We start from the raw sequence: 12,146 nt of genomic DNA on the forward strand, positions 1-12,146 counted from the left end.
AGGCAGCTACTATCTCCGTGGCCATCAATGGGCCATACTGAGAAGATACTGGGCCCCTGTAGAGCGTGAGTCAAGCCTCCTTAGCGACCAGATATCCTTTTCTAGACACCTCGAAGAGGTGATGGTGAGCTAGACAGCCATACTCAACACCCGTGGTTTTGACTTCAGCTTCCTCAGAAAGTCCTGGCAGTTGCTCTGATTCTGTGAGTCTGCCGAGGGGCCCAGAAATGCGCATTTCACACGCTCCCCATGGGCTCTGGCTGTGGAGAGCCTAAGCAGACCTTCCATGCCATGGTGTTTGCTGGTTTAATTTGTCTTAAGTCCCCAACGACCGCCCTATCTGAGCTCCATGAGGACAAGAACTTGTGGCTATCATGTTCAGCACACTGCCTAGCCTAAACTGAATTAACATCTAAATCTGAAAATAAAGGTATATATGGCCTCTGACCCCAAGCCTTGTACAGCTCCTTAGGTCTCCTTAATCATAGCCCCGGCTCCTTTAAGTGTGCGTGGAGACGCCGGGACCCTCGGTCTCTGACAGCACTGAAGAAAAAAAAAAAAAAAAGGAAAAAAAAAAAGCCTTCCTCTCGGGAGCGGGAGGAAACATCTAGGAGGGGGAGGAGGCGCGGCCAGAGCCTGGAGCCCCGAGCTCGAGCGGACGCCCCGCCCCGCCCAAGCCCCGCGCCCAGCGCCCCTCGCCTTGCAGCGGAGTGCTGTGCCCGGGGCGGGCCGGGCCGGGGCGGGCTCGGGTGCGGTGGACCGGGCGGCAGTGGGACTTCGACAGACGGACCCGCGCGGCACGCAGCGACCAGCCTCGGGCTCCACGGTGGAAGATGCACAGAGCAGGTAAGAACCCGCGCCACCTTCCGCACCGGCGGCAGGCTGCTCAAGTGGAGCCTGTGGAACCGGGGGTCCCTTCTCCAGGAGCCCAAGAGTTGGGATGTCCTGACCCAGGCACTCCGCCGGTTCCCCCGAGGAAGATCCCCTCGGAAACAGAGGACACCCCTCCCTCCAAAATGACCTAGTCGTAACCCCCCCCCCCCCCCCCCCCCCCCCCCCCCCCCCCCCCCCCCCCCCCCCCCCCCCCCCCCCCCCCAGTCCCTCCTCTCTCCCCTCTGGGTCCCAGCAGGTCCTCGCTCGCCCTTTGGTGGCCGCGCCTTGCCCCGGGGCGCATCCGCTACGCTTCCCCGACGCCAGAATCTGTTCTGGTACTCTAGGGCTCGACACACCCAACTCGGCCGTCAGACGCCGGGAGCTCTGTGGCTGAGCTAGGAAGTCTGAACTGTTTGCTTAGGCTCACCCCTCTTAAAACTCCCTGCCGGAGCTCCACTGCCGGACCGAGGCGGGGATCGAGGGGTTAGCCCCTCCAGGCTCATCAGCGGCCCTCGCACCCTACCCCTCTCGCGTACCATTCTGTGACTCAGACTTCACCGGGTCAGCGAAACCCAAAAGTGTTCTCAAAGAAATTTAGCGATCTCTGCCGAGGAGTACCATTTAGCAGATTGGGAAAGTGAGCCACAGCCAGATGGGCGGTGCCTGGAAGCTGGATTCCCAGCTGCGCCCGTGCCTGGGGAAGCTAGAAAGTTCCCAAAGCTGGAGTCTGCTAGTGTCTAATCCTAGCTAATGAGACCCACCTGCTCCGGGATGTCTGCCCTGCTTCTTTTACTGCTACCATTGCACACAAGGGAAGCCCCTTCCCCACCCAGCACCCTGCCCAATGCCACACTCCCAACACACATTCCCAAAGAAACAGGAAGCCACCATTTTGGCTGTCTTGGAATCATATCCTGCTGCTGCTGCTGCTGCTTGTGGTGGTGGTGGTGAGGCTTTTTTCTTTTTAAGATTGTCTTACTAGAAACAGTCATTGTCTTGGGAGTAAGGTGCGGCTAGAGACACTGGACTGGTCTTACAACAGACCGAGGAGTGGAGCCGCCACCTCCCTGTGTCCAGGATTCAGTGTTGCTGGGGGTAATTAACGTGGGACACAGAACTGGGGGCCATGAGCAGGAGTGTCACTTTATGGGTGTGAAGAGCACTGGAACAGGGTCCCCAGGGTCTGGTCGCTCACTGTTGTCTGGGGAATGTTGCCCTCTGTGGTGCTGGCACGGTCTGGACAGAGATAGGCTGGCTTTCCCTGCCCTCCTAACAAAACTGCTTTGTAACAATGGAGAGAGCCAACCCAGCTTCCCCACATTTTCCTGCAGGAGGCCGGAGCAGGCCCTCCTTCTCTGGGAGTCTGGAAGATGGGGGCAGTCCTAACAAATTGAGAGGTAGGTTTGCTCCCAGAAAGCCTTTGCGGTGGACACCTTTAGCTGTCCTGTAATTTGTTTCTGTAGACCAGATTCTTTATTCAGTGCGGCAACCTCACACTGACTGACTGGTGGATGCCATGCCCGCCCCCTTCTCCAGGGCTCCCTGAGGCTGGATCTCAAAGCCACCACCTGCTTGTGTGACCCTGAGCAGGTTCCTCAGTTTATCTCTCTGACAAGTCAGAATCTATCTCTGATTTGTCACTAGACCAGAACAGGGGCCATCCTACGCAACCAATGAATACCAACTCATGTTTCTCAGGAACTTAAAATGAATTAGTTACCACTAGGATATGCTTTTCCCATCAGTTTAGTTAGTATCCACAGCAACCTGATGATGGACAGTCGAGGAGTACTGACCTGTTCAGGGACCAAGACAGGCCAAGATGGGCCATTCAGTTTCAGACAACCCCCCACCCCGCGCATCCTTTTTTTTTTTTTTTTTCATCCAGGCCTAACTTGTTGGGGATGTTTGCCTCTTGACTTTGTTGAGTGATTTTTGTCTGTTAGCTTCCTTGAACTTTCAATGGTTCCATGAAAAGCTGGATAGTTCTTCCTTTCCCCCAAAAGGAAGCTTCCAGAAGCAAAGATATGTGAACGAGATCACACAGCTGTATGTGGAAGGGCTTGGACCAGACCCCAGGCCTCTCCCTACTCCGTCTCCCACGATCTCCTTGGGAAGTGCCCTGTTGTGGATCACTGGACAAGCTTAACAGCATCCTAATTAGAAACCAGCAGGCTTAGCTTGGACTTTCCAGCAGGCACCTAGGAATGGATGTTAAATTAAGATGCATTGCGAGGTGAAATTGGAAGATAATTGCTCTTGCAACATATGGTCCTGAGTGTTCCGGGGTCAGTGGAGGGAACGGCAGGTGAAACAGACTTGGGGACAGGAGTCAGAGTGTCAAAAGATGCTGCAAGAAGCTCCCTGAGTTGGAAGAGCTAGGGAAATTAACTCTTTGGTCCAGTCCCTTCCCTCTACAGGTGGAGAAACTGAGGCATGGGAAGGGGGGGGGGCTTGGCCAAGGTGACACCTCCAGTTAGTGGCTTAGCCAGGAAGGGAGCTCCCTGTCCAGGGCTCCTTCCCAGACTTCATCTAGCCTGACTCGTGCATGGCTGGGAGGGAGCAGGAGGCATGAATGTGTGAGTGACAGATATTTAATTAAAATAGAGAAAGTAGCAGCGAGTACCAACAGCGGGTGATTTGTATCATCAGGCACTATTGAAATATTCTTTCTTCCTATGCCTGTCCCTTAGTGAGCAGTCTGCCTAAAGGGGTACTCTGCATTCACACCATCCCCAGGGGTGGCAAATTACCAGGAGTCATGGCTTCAGCGACTTGGCTAGGGCACACTGCCTGTAGGGAGAGAGAAGGCCCCTGGGAGCCAGAGGGTGCAACAGCCAGGCCCATGCTTGGTTCCACATCAGGAAGTCAAGCTGAGCCTATTGCTCAGCTCAGGAGCAACCCCAACGCTGGCTTCCCCCGTACCTCTCAAGCCCTAAAGCTCAGCAACTGGGTCTGCTCATGCCTCCGGTCTCCGCACACACTGTCACCTCTGCTGACTTCTCTGTCTCAATGTTTTTGTCTGTTGTGGTCCCAGTCTCTTAGCATGTCCTCCAGGGCTGCTCAAGATGGCAAACTCCATCTTGGAAGCAGGTGCTTCTTCAGTCAGAGTAACATCAGCTAGGGCGGTGGGCCAGAGCCAGCCAGGCTGTGCTCCATCAGCTAGGGCGGCAGAGGAGCGAGCATGCGTTCTTGCATACAGGCTTGCAGTCTTCATCCCGCTCAGGCTCCTTTGCTGTGCAGGGGCCCTGGGACTCCCTCCTGGGCCCCATCCATGGCTTCTGTTACATCCCACCATGTCTGCCTGTAACGGGCCTGCCTCCGGGACCCGGAGCCCACTGGAAATCTCTACTAGGTGTGTGGTAAGTAATTCGTTTGGACTTGTGCACACTGAAATTCTGGGTCTCCCTTCCTAGCCCTGGCCGCCTTGGCTGTTGCAACTTGGCTCTTCTAGGTGCTCAGGGTTAAATTTCAGCATGATCTGGGAACTTTTCTCTCTTCCACATCGTCTGTTCCTCACACACATCCTCCCTCTCGGTTCTGTTTCATCATTGGAATCTGATTCCTTGTCATGCTGACCTGGCCCAGGCTCCATCACTACTGCCTGGAGTAGCGTGAGAGCCTCCTTACTAGACCCTCCTGTCCATCCCCGATCCCATCCATTTCACCGTGCTTAGCCTGCGTGTGTGGGTCCTCATGGTTAAGCCCTGCTGTCCAGCCTGCTCCTCGGGCCCTTGAAAAACAGCCGTGGAGACCCTAAGCCTCATCTCTTGTCCCCTTCCAAAAATGCTGGCTTCCTTCTCGTTCCCTGGACACACTGATGGGTCCCAGCTTCTTTTCCACATCTTTACTGTCCCCTCAGTGAGATTGGGGGGGTTTGTTTTTTATGTCCAGAGACTCTCAACTAGGACCCATCAGGATAGGAGGACAGTAAATATTATATCGCATGGAACTGGAGTAGAGAAAATTGAGTGGGAATGGATTGGAGCCAGCTAGTCACACTCTAACAGATAGTCACACTCTAACAGATAGTCACACTCTAACAGATAGTCACACTCTAACAGATAGTCACACTCTAGCCAGCAAGCTGCAGTCAGACCCAGACCACACCTCACCTGACAAGCTGCTCCTAGTTTCTCTGCCTTGGTTTCCATGGATTTCCCCCTTCTCGCTGATACTGGGCTCCTGGAGCACCACTGAAGGGGAGATATTCTATAGGGAAAGGAGAGGCAGAGGCTGGACTTGGAAGTAGAAGATCCAGCTTCTCTCCAGGGCTGCTCTGCATCCACCGAGTGACTTCTCGCCAGCCAACACCAGTGAGGGGCAAGACAAAGTGTCTTTGGTGGCAGCATCTCCTGATCTCCGAGGAGACATGCAGAAGCATCGTGGCTCCCGCACGGTGCAGGAGCGAAAGATGCGAGTGCCTGTCATTCCTCGGGCTCCCGTGCAGAAGGTATTTTCTTGCAGGATCACGCCTCAGACCCTACCATAACCTTTTTCAAGGAACAGGCGCCCACAGATCAATAGCTTGATTGGATGAAGGATGGGTTGGGAGTGGGGGCAATGCAGCCAGGGTGACAGCCATTTTTCACAGCTTGTCTGTTCCTCGGTCATGTCTCATGGAGCCCGTGTGAAATGCCACCTGTTAGGATGAGAAATGGGAGCCCCCACCCCTGAAGAATAAGTCTTGCCGATATCTGACTCCTGGTGTGAGCTGGCAGCTGTCTCAAGCGTATACCAGATAGGGCTGGACTCATGCTGGGAAGATAAAGGGGGCAGGAAGGATGTCCCACCCCACAGCAACAGGTACTCTGGTCTGAACAGTTCCTTTCATGCAAATGTCAACAAGGTCTTCTGTCTTCACAGAACCCCCAAGGGGAGATAAAGGGGGAAAATCTATTTACTGTCCCCATTTTACAGGTGGTAACTGAGACTCAGGTCTATAGCTCCTAAGCAGCCAAGCCAGGGTTTGAACCCAACTCAGCTGTTACCTAACAGTGACCAGTGTCATTTTGTTAAACTCCAATATCTATAAATTAATAATTATACATATATAATTATTATACTAATTTGATAAATATTTTTCTAAAGTAGGGATCATCTGGACTTGATAACTCTGGTAGTTCTGACACCTGGCCAGGCCTGTAGGTTGATGTGGATGACCTTGGGGTGGTTGGAGTTAGTGAGATTTGGTGAGGTTTTTGATAGTGGTGTCTTCTTTCTCTCTTGCCTTCGACATCCTCCTGCATCCCACCACGGTATCCTATACTAGGGAGCAGATTACCTGATACATTTGGGCATCACAGGGTCTGTGCAGTCTTGAATGTACCATCCTGTCCTCCGAATGATAGGGCCCCGACATTTGTGGAGCACGATACTGACTTTGGCTTCAGACATACTGGCACTGAGGTGTCCATGGGACAGGGTCACAGAGTTTGAATCAGAGGTTAGTTGCCAGTACTGAGCCCCAGGCCTGTGGCTGGTGAACAGAGATAACTCTATTTTATCCCAAGGTCTTCTTGTGAAAAAGAATATCAAAAAGCTCGCTCAAATGACCATAGATGCTCCTTCATTGACAGCAAAGTTACAGTCCCATAAAGTCATCCTAAGTCATAAACACCAGATCAGAGTGCATGCCACACACTTAACCTCCCGGCCACGCTAGCTCAACTGTGCTCAGGACCCTGCCTTTGCCTGCAGCTCGGTTGAATCATTCCCCACAAGAGCACTTTATACTCACAGCCTGGGTGTCTAGTGTGGCTCACTGGATACTGCATTGAAAGTGAGACACAGAGTTTGTTTTTCAAACCATCATAAAGTCCAGTTGTCAGGCTGAACTTTACTCAAATAATAATATTTGGGCGTGTGGGGGGTGGGTGTAGGTGTCATTTACCTTGTCTCTTAAGTCAGAATCTCTCACTGGCTTGGAGCTTGACAAGTAGACGATGCTGACTGACCCTGAATCCTGCAGCTCCACCCGCCTCACTTACTTCCTTGGAGCTTCGATTGCAAGCTCACCCAGGCGACATCTGGCTTTTTTATGCGGATTCTGGGTATCGAACTTGAGTCTTCATGCTCGCATAGGAAGCACTGGGTTAGCTGGCCATCTCCCCGTGTCCCCTCTTTTGGAGACAGCCCTTCTATAAGTGACCTTGGACTCCCGGTCCTTCTGCCTCTCAGGTTCTGAGATGACAGGCGTGCCTGCTGTGCCCTGTGATGTTTGGATATTTGGAGTTGAGTAAAATGTAGTGTGGCCTTTGTTGTTGCTGCCGTTAGTTTGTTTTTGAGACAGGGTCTCACTGTGTAACCTTGTGGTCCTGGAACTCTCTTTACAGACCAGGTTGGCCTTGACAGTAGGGATCTGTCTGCTTTGAGCATCAGTACTAAAGGTGTGCCCTGCCTTACCTGCCTGGGTAAATCAAACTGTGAAAGTCACTTTTACCTACTTCTATTTCACTTTATTTTTTCAATATGATGTTTCTCTGTGGATGGATGCTGTACTTTTGGACTCAAATGATCTTCCTGCCTCAAGGTTTTGTTTTTGTTTTTTTGAGTCAAGGTTTCTCTGTAGCTTTGGTGTCTGTCCTGGAACTAGCTCTTGTAGACCAGGCTGGCCTCAAACTCCCAGAGATCTACCTGCCTCTGCCTCCTGAGTGCTGGGATTAAAGGCATGCGCCATTACCGCCTGGCCCTGCCTCAAGTTTTTAAGTAGATAGGGTTCTTCTTGGGATGGATCACAACACTTGACATTTATTTTGTAACATGACTGTGAGAAGATTAAAAGTATGGATCTGGGCATGATGTCGCATCCCTGTAATCTCAGACTCAGGAAACTGAGGTAGGATCAGGAGTTTGAAGCCAGCCTACGCTACTTAGTAGGACTTTCACATGTGTCACATACATGTGTCACATATGTCTATCACACGGAGTGATAGATGTGGCCCTCAGTTAGAGCTGATGGTAGTAGCTGTTAAAACACATAACTGGCTCAGATGCTGAGGGAGGGGCTTTGTTTGCAGAGAGAACCCCAGTCCTCTGCTACATCTCCTCCTGGGTCAGGAGCCGGACCGCCATGTGGAGCTGCCGTCATGCCTAGACCTGAGCAAGGACAGACAGAAGATGAAGCCTGTCCGGGGGGGAGCGGGGATTCAAGCCTATTTGAATATTCCGAAGTGAAGTATGAGCATGAAATTCCATGCCTGAGAAGTTCATTTTGCTGAAGTGTAGACTGAGGCGTGAGGACCAGGCAGGGAGGCCTGGAAAGCAGGCCCTGCTAGTTGCTGAGGAGAGACACAGGACTCGGACCTCAGAAACTGTGCCATTGGTCTGTTTCTTGTCTTAACATGTCCTACGTCATTCTCCAAAACTTCCCAGGGGTTCACCTTCTCCTGGAGGCTCCCAATCTTGGCAATTATCCCTGGCTAACTCCTGATGTGCGTGTATTCTGCACACATCTTTTATCCACCAGCCTGCAGGCCTCAGCATCCTTGAGGGGCATAGGCATGTGCCGCTACCTATGCTGTTACATCTATTTCCTCTCTTCCATGATATTTGGGGCTCCTCGCTGGACACTCCAGAAACATGCAAACACTCTCAGTCAAAGCTCGCTACAGTCATATGTTCTTGGTGTGTCGTTCTTGGAGGGATGAATGACGGCTGTTCAGCAGTAACATCCAAAGGGGCTACAGCTCTCTCTGTTATTCCAACTCCCCAACGGACTCTCTGCTGGAGCTGGTGAAAACCTCTCATTGGTAGTGCTGGCCTTATGCTTAGGGTGCTGATGAATACCAGCTCTGTGAGGACCCCCAGGGCCTGGCTGTCCAGTTCGTCTTTTTCTCATGGTGGCAGGACACACAGAGATCATTCACTACGTAGTGTTGGGTGAATGGATGGAAAGATCTTGGCACATCATTCAAGGCACACAGGATACCGTTCAGCCGGTTCTTGTTAGCTGGACTGTGGAGGAAGCTCTGTACCCCACTCACAGAATGAACTGTTAATATTAGGTCAAGGATTTTCTGGTTTTCAGATAGGGTCTCAGGTAGCCCAGGCTGGCCTTGAACTCACTATGTTGCTGAGGATGACCTTGAACTTTTGATCTCCCTGTCTCTACCTCTCCAGTGCTGGGATTACAGGCTCACATCATGCTGGGCGGGGAGCAAACTTGGGGCTTCCTGTACGCTAGGCAAGCGCTTTACTAAGGCGGCTACATCTCTAGCCCTGCTAAAGGATTTCGAGGATGTGGTAGAGGAAATGAAAGTCTGAGACAGGCTGGGCAGTGGTGGCACACGCCTTTAATCCCAGTACTCGGAAGGCAGAGGCGGGAGGATCTTTATGAGTTCGAGGTCAGCCTGTTCTACAAGAGCTAGTTCCAGAACAGACTCCAAAGCTACAGAGAAACCCTGTCTCACAAACAAACAAACAAACAAACAAACAAACAAAACCAAAACAAAACAAAAAAATTTTTGAGACAAGCCACAGAGCTGGGAACACTCCTCCATTCTCCCTTCACCAGGCTATATCAAAAGAGTCTGAGTTTAATTGTCTGGGTTTCTTTTTCTCCTTTTCTCTGTTTCTGCCCTTTAGATTCACCCAAACCACCAGTTGCTCCCAAACCGAAGGTTACCACCAGTCCTTCTTCGCCAGCAGCCAAGTTTCCACCGTCACCCAGACCTGACAGTTTCCCCAGTCCTAACTTCATGTCCAGGGGCCCCAAACCTCCCATCGCTCCTAAGCCCAGGCTGGCTGGCCCCGGTGAGTGTGGCACTGGTGTGTACCTGAACAACAGCCTCGGCAAATGCAGCAATGGGAGGCTGCCCTGCAAGGACCGGGACCTGTGTGATGGGCACCACTCCAGCCTGAACTGTTCTGAGTTGGAGACTGATGAGGAATACATCATGGTCCCCAGGGCCCCACAGAGAGAGGATGCTCCCATGGATGGGGCTTCTGGGGAGCAGGGGATCGAGGAGGAAGCCCAAGAGCATGGTACAGAGCAGATGGGGACTGAGGGGGACCTGGAAGTCCCAGACGAGGAGGCACCAAGCAGAGACAACGAGGAAGACATGGGCCACACTCCGGAAGGTGAAGAAGACTGTGATCCTGATCCCGAGACCCCAACAGCCCCAGATGAAGGGGTGCTAAGCAGAGATCGTGAGGGAGATGGGGAAGACGGTGACCAGGAGCCAGGAATGGAGGAGCAGCCCATGAGTGAGGAGGAGGAGGCAGAAGAGCACGTGTACAGCCTTGATGATAGGGCCCCCCGGGATGAAGAGATCGTTCTCACACATGTCAGCTCTGAGTCCTCTGAAGTTCCCTGTTGGGAGCCAGGGCCCCCCGAGACTCCTGGGGAAGTAGAAGTGGATAGTAACGATGGATATAACAACACAGAACCTGGGGAGCCCCACCAGGACACTGAACAGGACACAGAGGATGCCAGTGAGCTATCCCCTGAAAATGGGGAGGTGCCCCCAGATATCCAGGAGCAAGAGGTGGCAACTGACAGCCCTGAGGTCTTTGAGGAGGACTGTGAAGATGCTGCAGGAGGCAGGGGCCAGGCAGAGCAGGAGGAACCACCCGCTTGCGATGAGGAAGCCTACAATAGAGAAAATTCAGCAACCACCATGCAGGTAGGGGAGGACTCCGGAGAGGGTGGAGAGCCTGGGCAGGAGGACCCTGCTGAGGAGAACTGCCAGATCATCCCCTTTGAGAGCGTCAGCATGGAGGAGGATTTCTCATCCACACTCACAGAAAGTCCCTACGAACTCTTCCCAACTGAGAGCACCTCCTTCTGCAATGATATCTGTTCCCTTTTGGAGTCAGCCAAGGGGCAGGAGCCAGTGTGCGGAGAGGGGGCTCCTGGTACTGATCCTTCACTTAACAAGCACGAGTCCCTGCAGGATGGAGCTGGAGATGCACCCCCTGTCCCCGATGTGGTGGTTGTACCAGAGAATGAGGATGCCTCAGACGACGCACTCAGCAGTCCCTACGTGATGGGCGCTGGATTGCTGAGCCTCGGAGAGGGAACACAGTCAGACACTCAGGCTACGTCAGGCACTCGAAGTGGGTACAGCACCTGGGAGGAAGGGGACTCTGAGGGTGGCCTGGTCCCAGTGGACAGGAAGAATATTGCCACAAGGGCCCGGCCCCACTCTGGGAAGGTGGCTGGTCACGTTCCAGAAACTGTTCTAGAAGAAATAGGACCAGAAGCCTGTTCATCAGCTGTGGGTACTGGAGACGCCAGTGAGGCATTGAGAAAGATAGGTGTGTTGCCAGAGGGAAAGCCCCCTGAGTCTGGCCGGGCCTTGCCAGCCAAGCCCAGGGCATTCACTCTGTACCCAAGGTCCTTCTCTGTGGAAGGCAGGGAGAGTCCCCTGTCTTTGTTCCGGGAGCCAGAGGGGGCTGGGCTGGACGGCCACCGAGTGAGGAAGAAAGAAGACAGCCTCTCTCTGCCAGGCGCCATTGGCTCCTCTGGCAGCTTCTCACAGCGCAGCCACCTGCCATCCAGTGGCACCTCCACACCATCCTCTGTGGTTGACATCCCGCCCCCTTTCGACCTGGCCTGCATCACGAAGAAACCCATTACTAAGAGCTCCCCTTCACTCCTGATAGATGGCGACACCCATGACAAGGCCTCCAAGAAGAAGAAATCCTCCTTCAAGCGCCTTCTGGAGCTGACGTTCAGGAAGAAGTCGGAGAATAAGGTGCATATGGACATGAACCTGTCGTCTTCCAGGTCCTCCTCTGAGTCCAGCTACCACGGCCCAGCCAGGGTCCTGGAACTTGACCGCAGGAGCCTCAGTAACTCCCCACAGCTCAAGTGTCGCACTGGGAAGCTCCGCGCCTCTGACTCCCCCGCCTCCCTCATCTTCTACAGGGACAGCAAGAGGAAAGGGGTCCCCTTCAGTAGGACGGTGTCCAGGGTGGAGTCCTTCGAAGACCGCTCCCGACCACCCTTCCTGCCCCTGCCGCTCACCAAGCCACGGTCCATTTCATTCCCCAATGCCGACACTTCGGACTATGAGAATATTCCTGCCATGAACTCGGACTATGAGAACATCCAGATCCCGCCTCGCAGGCCGGCGCGGGCCGGCACGTTCACAAAGCTGTTCGAGGAACAGAGTAGAGCCCTGTCTACGGCAAATGAAAACGATGGCTACGTGGACATGAGCAGCTTCAACGCCTTTGAGAGCAAGCAACAGAGTTCAGAGCAGGAGGCCGAAAGGTACGTGAGGGGCAGGTCCTTTCTCAGACTGTGGGCCTGACTGTCTGAGGCA

At 53.2% G+C, this 12,146-nt stretch overlaps 1 protein-coding gene across 2 annotated transcripts in view; it reads left to right on the forward strand.

The window, feature by feature from the left end:
- Positions 1 to 643: 643 nt before the first annotated feature.
- Positions 644 to 12,146, forward strand: part of Fgd5 (FYVE, RhoGEF and PH domain containing 5) — a 99,850-nt gene continuing 88,347 nt past the window's right edge. For both annotated transcript variants that reach the window (XM_050160233.1, XM_050160234.1), the window contains exons 1-2: positions 644 to 846; positions 9,460 to 12,094. In XM_050160233.1, the coding sequence (XP_050016190.1) occupies positions 834 to 846; positions 9,460 to 12,094 (2,648 nt within the window). In that variant the 5' untranslated portion in view covers positions 644 to 833. The remainder of the gene's footprint in view (positions 847 to 9,459; positions 12,095 to 12,146) is intronic.

This window comes from Alexandromys fortis, unplaced genomic scaffold, assembly GCF_014885135.2.
Source record: "Alexandromys fortis isolate MF-2015 unplaced genomic scaffold, M_Fortis_MF-2015_v1.1 scaffold_111, whole genome shotgun sequence".
Classification (NCBI taxonomy): domain Eukaryota; kingdom Metazoa; phylum Chordata; class Mammalia; order Rodentia; family Cricetidae; genus Alexandromys; species Alexandromys fortis.